Source organism: Priapulus caudatus, unplaced genomic scaffold (genome assembly GCF_000485595.1).
Source record: "Priapulus caudatus unplaced genomic scaffold, Priapulus_caudatus-5.0.1 Scaffold506, whole genome shotgun sequence".
Classification (NCBI taxonomy): Eukaryota; Metazoa; Priapulida; class Priapulimorpha; order Priapulimorphida; family Priapulidae; genus Priapulus; species Priapulus caudatus.
Genome location: NW_014577567.1, coordinates 15,450 through 26,506, shown reverse-complemented (window position 1 = coordinate 26,506; position 11,057 = coordinate 15,450). Strand labels below are relative to the sequence as shown.

At 46.9% G+C, this 11,057-nt stretch overlaps 2 protein-coding genes across 2 annotated transcripts in view; one reads left to right on the top strand and one right to left on the bottom strand.

Annotated features, from left to right (window-relative positions):
• Positions 1-3,890, top strand: part of LOC106811126 (soma ferritin-like) — a 6,304-nt gene extending 2,414 nt beyond the window's left edge. Inside the window, exons 3-4 of the mRNA XM_014814667.1 lie at positions 511-636; positions 3,060-3,890. Of these exons, the coding sequence (XP_014670153.1) occupies positions 511-636; positions 3,060-3,197 (264 nt within the window). The 3' untranslated portion in view covers positions 3,198-3,890. The remainder of the gene's footprint in view (positions 1-510; positions 637-3,059) is intronic.
• Positions 3,891-7,107: 3,217 nt separating this feature from the next.
• Positions 7,108-11,057, bottom strand: part of LOC106811127 (fatty acyl-CoA reductase 1-like) — a 16,384-nt gene continuing 12,434 nt past the window's right edge. The window contains exon 9 of the mRNA XM_014814668.1: positions 7,108-10,885. Within this exon, the coding sequence (XP_014670154.1) occupies positions 10,726-10,885 (160 nt within the window). The 3' untranslated portion in view covers positions 7,108-10,725. The remainder of the gene's footprint in view (positions 10,886-11,057) is intronic.

Genomic DNA, 11,057 nt, shown 5'->3' with positions numbered 1-11,057 from the left:
CCTTGAAAAGTCCTTGAAAAGTCCTTGGGAAAAATTTCAGTCCTCCTGTATGAACCATTTGAAACCCATGCCTGTTTCACGATTTCAAGTTTTGCGATGGGGTAAATGGAGATGGAGAATTTGCATAAGTACTGAAATCACGTTTTGACATGAGTATTGAGGTCGTTAGTTCGAAGACTTGCTTTAGGTCCACCCTGATTCAGGTTAGGGTTAGGGTAAGGGTCGTGGTTGCGCTTGTAGTGTATCAGTGTATGGTGGTGATGATGCATGCACTAAGTTATGAGTGTATGTAATATGCGTACGTGCCTGTGTGTGCCCGCAGGTGGGCGGGTGTGTGTGCTTGTGTGCATGAGTGCGTGCATGAGTGCGTGCGTGAGTGCGTGCGTCTGCGCGGGGCATAAGTGCATGTATGTGCGTGGATGCAGTGTGCCCTTCACGCATGTGCGTGCGTGTGTGTGCGTGCATGCTTGTGTACATCCATCCCAACCTGAGGTCGTTTGTTGTTTGCAGAAGCCTGACAAGGACGAGTGGGGCAGCGGCCTGGAGGCGATGCAGGGTGCGCTGCAGCTGGAGAAGAATGTCAACCAAGCTCTGCTGGATCTGCACAGCGTCGGCACTGCACAGCAGGACCCGCACGTAAGTAGTGGAGGAGGAACCCCCCCCCCCTTCCTCTTGCTGATCCCCTTGTTCCTCCTATTGGGCCTGTCCATCCCTTCCTTCCCCTTCTTCCCCTGACCATTCCTTCCCTCCCTCCTTCCTTGCATCCCTTCCCGGTCCCTCTTACTCTGCCATCCCTTCCCTCCCCTTTCCCCTTCCCCTCTGCCATGCCGCTCCCCCTGCTCCTGCCACCCCTTTCTCCCACATTTTCCCTCCCCCCTTCCTACTGCCATCCTCTATCCCTCCCCCCTTGCATCTGCCATCCCTATCACCTTCTTCCTTTCTTTTGCGATCTTTTTTTTCCCTTATTTTTTTCCGCCCTTCCCTCTCCCCTTTTCCCTCCCCTGCCATCTTTCCTTTTCCTTCTCCTGCCACCTCCTTCCAATCCTGTCCTTCCCTCCTCCATCCTTGCCATCCCTTTCCTTTCACCCCTTCCTCCTTGCCATCTCCCTCCTTCCTCTCCTTCCTTTTCTTTCTTCCTGCCAGTCCCTTTCCATCCATTCCCTCACCCTTCCTCCTGCCAGCCCTTCCTCCCCCTTCTCTGCATCCTTCCTTTCCCTTTCCTCCTTGCCCATCCTTCCATCCATTCCCTCACCCGTCTCCTGCGCTACCCTTTTCCTCCTTCTTTCCACGTCCGTGCACACAAAAGATTGCCCACAGAACGACGTAGTACGTAGTACCCCCTCTTCTTCCTGCACCTCTTGTTGCTCCCCCCCCTTCTCCTCCTCCTACTCCTTCTCCTGTCCCTCCTCCATTCTCCTCCCCTCTGCCGTGATGTGATGCCGTCGCGCGCCTTTGGCTGCATAGTTAGTATGGGTCTCCCCACCTCCCGTACACTCTCGCGTTCCTTCTCTTCACATTAACATCTAAATCGATGTGGCTCGTACTCGCCTCACTCTCTCTCCGCTCGACATTAAACATGTGCTGTCAAATGTTCGGCATCGTACAGTACAGGCTTCCAATGAATACACCGTATTGTCTTGACCTATGGAGAATCTCTGGTAGTGTTTGTATTCCCGACCATTTCCCCTCTCAATCGCTATCTCTCTTTCTCTAATATAACTACCACCACATCATCTCCCCCTTCTCTCTTCTTTCCTCTTGCTCTTGCTCTCTCTGTCACTCTCCCTCATCTCTGTCTCTTGTCTCTCTCTCTTCTCTCTCTCTCTCTCTCTCTCTCCTCTCCCAGGCTTTCATTTTTAAGCGCGCGCGATCGCCGCCGCGCGCTCCACCGCCGCACCATAAATGCGCCATTGGTGCGGCGCATTCATCGCGCCTCATAAAAGTGGTTGAAATTCGCGCACCAAAAGTCTGTTTATTATGTTGAAATAGTTGCCTCACATTTTCCTGGGATGAGAATCTCGCGGTCATCGCGGAAATCTGCGGATTTACAGTCTCAGGGTCAATTTTGTGAACGTCTAAATCCGTTGAGAAGAAAATTTTAGGAGGTTAGGAATGCTACAAATTTCATTTTACAGTCCAACAGCCTACTAACAGTACCTTCATTTAATACCATTGTAATATAGTTGCTTTACAATATAGACACGGCTTAGTTCACTGTTTGAGATTGTCAGACGTTAGCCAGTGTGTGCGTTTATTTGACGCTGCAAGTGTGTGTGGTTGTGTATGCCGCGGTGCTATGCAGGCCGTGTTAATATAGTACGCGATCGATCGATCGTGTACATCAAAAGCCGCCGCGTCACGCGTGTGCCTTGAGGCTAGTTTCCCTGCCCATAGAGTTGCAATGGATCGCCGAGCCTGACTGTATTCTAGCTCTATTCATGACTGACAGTATCTATTCTAGCCCAACTCTTGTTTCCAGTAGCAATGAGAATGCAGCTTTCATACACCTTCGTCGTATCTTAAAACAATGGCAGACCTTTTAAGGGTGTGATTTTAGTGGAGCTCTCCATCATGCCTCTTAAGGGTGTGATTTTTTTAATGGAGCCTCTCCATCATGCCTCTTAAGGGTGTGATTATGGGAGCGTGAAAAGTCCCTATGGTGTTCTAGGGGGTCATTAGTAGTCCTCCTGTACTTTTCAACATCTGGAAAGCAGTCTCTTCTCTCTCTCGTCTCTCTCTCTCTCTCTCTCTCTTTCTCTCTCTCATCCTCTCCTCTCTCATCTCGCTCTCTCTCTCTCTCCTCTCTCTCTCTCCTCTCTCTCTCGTCTCTCTCTTCTCTCTCTTTTCTCTCCTCTCTCTCTCTCTCTCTCTCTCTCTTCTCTCTCTCTCTCTCTCTCTCTCCCTCTTTGGCTCATCTCTCATCCCTCGCATCCCCCTCTCGCTTCCCTCTTCTCTCTCTCCCTCCCTCCCTCCCACTCTCACTCTCTCCTCTCTCTCCCACCCTCCCTCCACCCCCCTCTCTCTTGCTCGTCACTAACCCGCCGCGCCGTGCCTTCCAGATGACCAACTTCCTGGAGGACGAATACCTCGGCGAACAAGTTGAATCCATCAAGAAGATATCCGACTACGTGAGCATGCTGAAGCGCTGCGGACCCGGCCTCGGCGAGTACACCTTCGATCGCGAGACCCTCATGTAGACGTCTCGTCTCACCCCGCGACGCCGGGCCGAGTCCGCCCGTCCGCGGAGGACCCCTTGGAGGAGAGTCTTCTCCGGGACGGGAGTCATCCGGGAGGAAGAGAGGGCTTAGGCGTTGGGAGCAGGGGGTGGGGGGAATTCCGCGAACGGGGATGGAGGCGAGGTATCGGTTATGTCAAACCCGGGCCGCGTTTTTCGTATATCTGCCGGGCGTAGTTTTCAGGCTTCCGGCGCGTGCTCTCCCTCCTTCTGACGGACCCCCTCTGGGTCGTCGTCGGAGTAGGGGGGGGTGGTCGAGCGTCGGACGTTAAATCTTCTATCTTTCTCTCTGTCGTGCGCCGTGAGGGGATTTGCGGTGTTGCCGGTCGCCGATCGGTTTTAACAACGGCGTTGTGCGCATCGTCTGTCATCGATTGAACGGTCGCGATCGCGGCGCCCCCTATGAACGGCGCTTGTCGTAAAATCGCAGCTTAGCGACGTTCTTTTTTTTATCCGCCTCGAGTAGTGTCCTCTGTGTGTAAGTGTAGTCTCGTGTGCTGTGCTAGCCCTTTAAAAAGCTCTGGTTGACGTTCTTGACACTGCGAATTCGCCGGGCAGTGTTTCCGTTTCGGCTCCAATTGCGACTATCGGAGGCTGCGCGTTTTGATTGTTTTGCTACCTCCGGTTTTGATATTAAAACTTTGTTCAGCCAGAATGACGGCATTTGGGCGTTTGAATTTTCGCAAATACAGACACTGAAACGAAAGCTGGTGGATATATGTGGTGGATCACGTATCATACACACACACATACATATATACAGTCAAACCTTGGTTATCCGAACATCAATTAACCGAACAAGATCTCAAGGTCCTGTGAATATTTAATCAGATCGGCTCAGATCAGTAACAGTTATCCGAACAATCAGTTATTTGAACAAAATACTCCCCGCCCATCTCTTTCGGATAGTCGATGTCTAACTGTACATTATCAGCGCCGTAGCTAGCGGGTGTGCGGGGCAAGTGCATGGGCACCCCCAGAAAAAAAGTATATACAATACATGGTCAATGGCAGTCATCTTCCTAGAACACACAGTGTACGTGGCTTTTTCCCTCAGGCAAAATGAGTTGGCTACGCTCCTATACAGGGTCATATATATAGGTTCATTTATATTATCATATTATGGTAAAGTTATCTAAAAGATGGTGTCAGATGTTTGGACAGGGGCGCAATTTCCCGCAGATACGCACCTAGGTTCCCGTGTATAGGTATATATATAAACTATTGTTTACGAATTAAACAATTAAACTAGTAGGAATCGATTTTCAAATGCTAATACAGGGTTCCCGCAAAAGTGAATTATTTTTTCAGTGACATTTCAAGGACATGGTTTTTCAAGGGCAATCTGTGAGAAGTAGTTTTAGCTTTTGAGAGTCATCATATATACCTTAGATTCATATATAAAGTAACAAGTGCCGCGGAGCGACAGCGCTCATCTAGCGTCTACTGCGGTGACTCTGTGGTTGAGTGGTGGGATTCTAGTAAACCCTGTTAGTCCCAAATGTGTTCACATACACGCCGAAACAGTGGAAGTCACAGGGATGGTATCAGGAACCTTCTCAAAGGAATGTTCGTTATGAAAGTTGCCACGAGATGGCGCGTACGTTTAAGTGTCTTAAGATTAAAGATGGAAGCTACCATCGTACGTAGTATCAACAACTATTTGCAAGACAGAATAGGTAAGCACTCATCCATTTACCTACGCAAGCCTACAGGTTGAAATAGAGAGCTGCCACCTGTAACTAATTAACGCAGGCAAAAACTACACAGTACTATCACCACCACATGCACTGGCAGTGGCCACTGGCAGTGCCATACGTTACATGTAACACACTGACAGTACAGAATGCCATAGAAATTATACGATTTAAGGAGCATAAACCTTTTTCAACCAAATTTAGCTTTTGAAATTTCACTGTGAAATTGTAGCCTACATCATATATCCAGGCATGTATAGATTCTACTAGCAAACCCGGTAGTCAAATTCTTTCTAACAGTAAACAAATCCATGTTTAACCCTCCTCTTGAGGGTCAAAAGGTTATCCGACACTTACTCTTCGCATGTCAGCAGAAAGTACATTTCATGGTCCTTTCAATAAAGCCATAAACATGCTAGGTCACCGCTGAAACTAAAAAGTTTTCAATCGCTCCGTCAGACCATGTCCTCAGAAAATGTCTAAAATCTGCCCTGTGCCCCATTCACCTGTGACCTTCAATTTCGGCACAGTGATGGCTTTTCCTACCTTGATGCTATACACTGACTCACGAGCCTAGGTCGAGCCGTTTAGATTTGTGCCGCAATTCTGAATTTCCTCCCTATACCTTAAGTTAAGAAGGGAATGTTCCCTCTTCCTTTACACCTCTTGACCTTTGACCTTTGACCCCCAGCTTCGACATCCCAACTCGTTTTCGGATTTACCCCCCACCCCACGTCCCGAATATCGTGACCGTACGTCGAGCGGTTAAGATTTGTGCCCAACTGTTGACGCACGGACGGACGGTCGCACGCCCGCTCATGCGATTCTACAAGCTGCATCTGACTATGTCAGATGAGCTAAAAATTGTTGTTACACGAGTGCTGACAGCAGATTAAACAGCCGCTATAGTTCGCTGATTACCGACGTACAGAATAGTTGTTTCATATTTACGTACACCATTCACGGGAATTGCCATTCACGTACATTCATGTCACAGTCCTGCAACAATATGTAAAGCTTTGATGAAACGTGTATCACTCATAACTATGTATCACACAATCTATTGTATCACTCAGAAAATTTATTAACTGCGCAACACTATTGCATTTATCAGATTTTTTCTCCATGAAAAGGTCTTCAGTACATGTATTTGTAGTTGAATTACATGCAATAACATAATAATAAACATGCAGTTGCCGGTTCTTTATGCTGACCTTTCATCTGCTATGCCAGGCAGTAACATTAACAGTGAATAAAAGTAATCACTTATTCCTTACTCCCCTCTCGCGGATGGTATCGCCCGCGACCAGTCAAGCATTGAAAAACTTTTGCAAGTAAATGGCCGTATTTCAGCCGAAACTTTTTCACTCCCCGAGGCACAAAATGTGAGTTTACGCCTATAATACACGCGCACGCGTGCGCGCGACCAAACTCGCGTGTGCACGTCCGTTAGTGTGTGTGTATGTGTGTTTATGTGACTGTAAAAACGCGTATTATAGCCGTATAATCATATTTTGTGCTTTGGGGGGGTGAAAAAGTCGAGGCTGAAAACCAGCCATTTGGATGGCTAACTTTTCACCGTGCAACTGATGCCGTGGGCGATACTATCCGCGAGAGGGGGAGGGAAATACTGAGGGGAATGGAGTAAGCGGGGAGGAGGAAAGAAAGAGGTGAGAAATGAGGGAGGGACGGAGGGAGGGAAGAATGCAGACGGAGATGTGCACACGCATGCGCAGTCACACGTGCAGACAAACGCACGTACGACACAAACGGCACACACACACACACACACACACACACACACACACACACACACACACACACACACACACACACACACACACACACACACAGGCAAGGATGCACATATTCCTTCTGTAGTTACTTCTCTCGCCTTCCCGCTCACCTTCTCCTTCTCCGTGACTCTCACCTTACTCCTCTCTCTCTCGCAATTTTTCTTTCTTTCTCGAGCAGCAGATAACCAGCATTAAAGATTTGCTTTTTATTTTAGGTCAAAAATGTAAAATTCCAGGACATTAGACATAAAATAAGGACTTGGACCGATTTCCAAGGACTTTCAATGACAAAATGAAAAATTAAGGACTTTCAGGGACAAAAGACAAAACATAGACTTTCCAGGGCTGTGGGGACCCTGTAATATGACACGTAAGACGATTTTTCGATCTGACAACTGTGTTTACTTTTATTTCATTAAGCAATTAGAATATAAATAGCGTACACTTTGTTCTTAATTACATCGACACTGGCGTGTAAATCTACAACCGGTGGATCGGACAGAAGCACCGTAAGTCCGTAACAACTCGTGACCAGCAAGCATGGAAGCAGTGATTTGATGATTCGCGATTTGGTGGCCGGCTGCGATTTGGACCCAACGTAGCGCCAAAACTTAATCGAACGCGTCGTTCCATGTGCAAAGCGGCTACGGTTAGCCATCGTACTCAGAAATAATTATTTTTACCGCGGTAGAACAAATTTAACCGCGGTAAAATTATTGCCACTTTACCCAATCGGTTGCCTTGTTACACATATGTGATTTAACCGCGGTTGAATTATTTCTACCGCGGTGAAAATAATTATTTCCGAGTACGATGGCCAACCATACGCGGCCATGCGACTACTCTGCTAAAACACGCAACGGGATGACGACAATAAAGCTAAGAACATATTTTTAACACACGCCAGATCTCGCAGGTGTCTACTCGAGATTACATCATAGATATGGAATAGAGATATATTCTATATACTATTCTTCTATTCTATATCTATGATCACATCAACACAGAGTGGGAAGGGACCACCATAGTCTGCCCCCTCTGCTGCCTGCATGATACCAGGAGTAAATAATCACAAGTGAATATTTACTCCTGATGATACGAATGTAGCCTATAGTTCGAGCTACTCCACACTAAACCAGCCACCAACCTTTTTTTATACAGATTAAAAGTGATGTTGGTCTCCCTCAGCATGAAAAAGAAACCCGTACCCTTTCCCGGACCCAGATTCTTTCTTTCTTTACAGTGTATCAGTTGGAACGCACTAGTTTCAAAGGAAAACTCCTGGCAAAATGATCCTCATGCATTATATATATAACGCAAACTCGTTCACGTAATCGTCCGTGGCATGCACTCATGATTATATTATAGACTTATATCGTTGATATTTCTATTATTTATATTCTGCGGTTGACGGGGGCGCATCTAGGGTAGAACATCAGTGTAACGCCACGGAAACCGCGTTTTCAGGTTAATTCGATTCCATCGTGTCCAACATGCACTCGTCTGGTGAAACCCCGTCGGTGACCACTCTGGGTAGACACTACGAGTACCTGCAGGCCACAAAGGGGTCTCTGCACCCACCCTCTAACAACAGACCCCCCTTCTTTCTCCTCCTCCTCCCTCCTCCCCCATCCTTTTTTGCGATACAGTGGAAACATGAACCATCAAGCCGTCAGCCCGTCCAAGCATCCACCGCGCGATACATAACTAATACAGACAGACGCACGCACGCACGCACGCACGCACGCACGCACGCACGCACGCACGCGCGCGCGAGCGGCAAACATAAACACCGACATATTAAAATAAAACATATAATTAAATGCCAATTAATCGATATGCACCACATTACGGTCAAATCACAATATCACGTATATTAACGTAGCAAATTCCAGCGAGAACACATGAGAGATCATCGTTACCACGATCTAAGCTTGGGAGTAATCATTCTGAATGATCATCGCAATGATTACTCCAAGATCTAAGCAATCAAGTGTATATATAGATACATATCTAATACGCGCCATAAGGTCATTTGTCTTAAAAGTTAAAGTTCGCATTTACCACGAATGCCGCTAGACACTCAAGTAATTTCTTCATTGTACACATTTTCTTGTCCGTTTCACCACGTATCACGTGTCACACACGCGCGCGCACGCACGCACGCACGCACGCACACACACACACGCTTACGTCGCCTATTATACCCCGATTGCCTTATTTTTATGCAGCGGTTCTTAAACCCCTTGATTACGACTGAAAAACCGGGACGCCATGGATGTTCCGAGGCAGCAAGTTTCATCAATAATCCAACCATGGTTGAATGCACCAAAGTATCCAGTCGATAAACTGACCATACGAACAAATAATTTGGGTTGCAGCCCCCCCCCCAAAAAAAAACGTTTAAGAACCACTGCTGCTACGCATATGTATTTCTACACTGGCAAATACTAAACAATATAAATATATTAACTTTAAATGACTAAACTTGCACATGAAAGTTGCTGACTATACACCACGTCTAAGCAACACCAACAGCTGCACTTACAACTCTCATACGCCACTGCGCCTTGTACGAAGCGCCGTACAAAATTACATTTGACAAACGCAATCACCATTTCTTACCCACTAGGGATAAATCTAGGTGGCAAACTTTTACAGGTGTTAGTAAGTAACACCCGACTGCAAGTTGAAAGTATTGGTCTCATAGACCTACGTCTTCCCATGCTAGGGAACGTTACTGACATAAATTCCATTATTCAAGAATGAATCACAGATATCTAAACGACATAACAATATTGATTATCTACTCTATATACAATTATTATATAAGTATAGTGATTGTTAAAATACCGTGTAGATAAACGTGCACTAGGTGGCAGCAGTGTCTTACGTCTTAAAGCAATAATAAACCAGAGGCCCGTTAACCTGTATAATACAGTCGTTATGTTCTGCACGGCTACACTAACGCCTGTAAGCGAGCGCCGCGCCAGCGGTTCGCGAGCCTCGTTATCGATCGACCGGTTGTTATGGCGGGGAATCTGATTAGCGGCGAGCAATCGAGCGTACAGAAGTAAATACGGCAAAACTTCGCCCCAGGCGAATACCTGATGAATGAAAACAATCTAGTTAATGGCTTTGGCAGAAGCATGCACTAATTGCAGTTATAAATTCAACTTGAATAACTTGAGAAATGACGTCAGGCAAAAGCCTGCTCGCTGATTGGACGACCTAATCAAAGTCGCTGCGACCTGCTCACTCATTGGCCGGTCTGGCTCAGTCAGCAGCCACACACTTTCATATAGTAAGGGGTTAACGCTCTGGTGAGTAGGCCCTCTAGCGGCCGTTACGATCAGGAGCAGTAATCATTAACGTTAGAGGCCCGTTGTCAGAAACAAAATTAGTTATAATATTAGTATTAACAAACTTTTTCTCGTAGACCGGAGCTCTACACACCCTGCATGAGAAACTCGTAATTGCACCATATTTCTGTCAACAAGACAAAGTTAATGTTAAAACTAACATTAAGACTAATGTCAAGACTAATTTTGTTTCTGACAATGAACCTCAGAATTTTTTCTCTCTTGTATTTAATTACATCTCCTTGATCTTACATCTGCTGATAATCTTTACTAAGCTAGTGTTCCACCTATCTTTTCCTGTTTGCAGGAATACACGCTATCACCTACTCGCGAAATAAAGCTCAAATCTGTACGATTTAAAAAATCGACTCGCCCATAACGCAGACGATGAGTTTCAAAGTCGCTTGTGCGTACCCCACCAGCGCTCTCTTGTTTTACAAACACCTCCTAACTAGTCAGATTACACAAAACTATTGTTCCTATTCGGGCCTTCCAAGGGGTCGCCGCCACACGCCAAAATCGACGAATCCCACTTCTAGATGCTTTCAAGTGTTCCGAGATGCCTCGACCAATCACGTTGCAGCGATGGAGCGCGCGGCTCGAAGAACACTCGGAGGACGCACAGGTGGCGCCACCTACGACGATCGCGTCACCCTCGGCAACCGCACGACAAACTTCTGGCTCAGCGAGATGACGAAGCGCCACAGCTTGCGCGCGATGTTCGTGCGCGCCACCAGGAGGCGCCACACGACGCAGAACAGCACGACTTGCATCAGGTACTGGAAGATCTGGAGCCTGGAAGAAGAGAGGGGAGTGATCCCGGTGAGGGTTCGAATTTGTCGTATCTCGCGGGTGGGGGGGGAGTTCGCATTTCCCTATTTCTCTTCCTCGTTATTTCGAGTGAGTGGACAGTGAAAGAATTAGATGAACTGGAGACAAGATGAATCATGGCCAAGAGAGAATATAT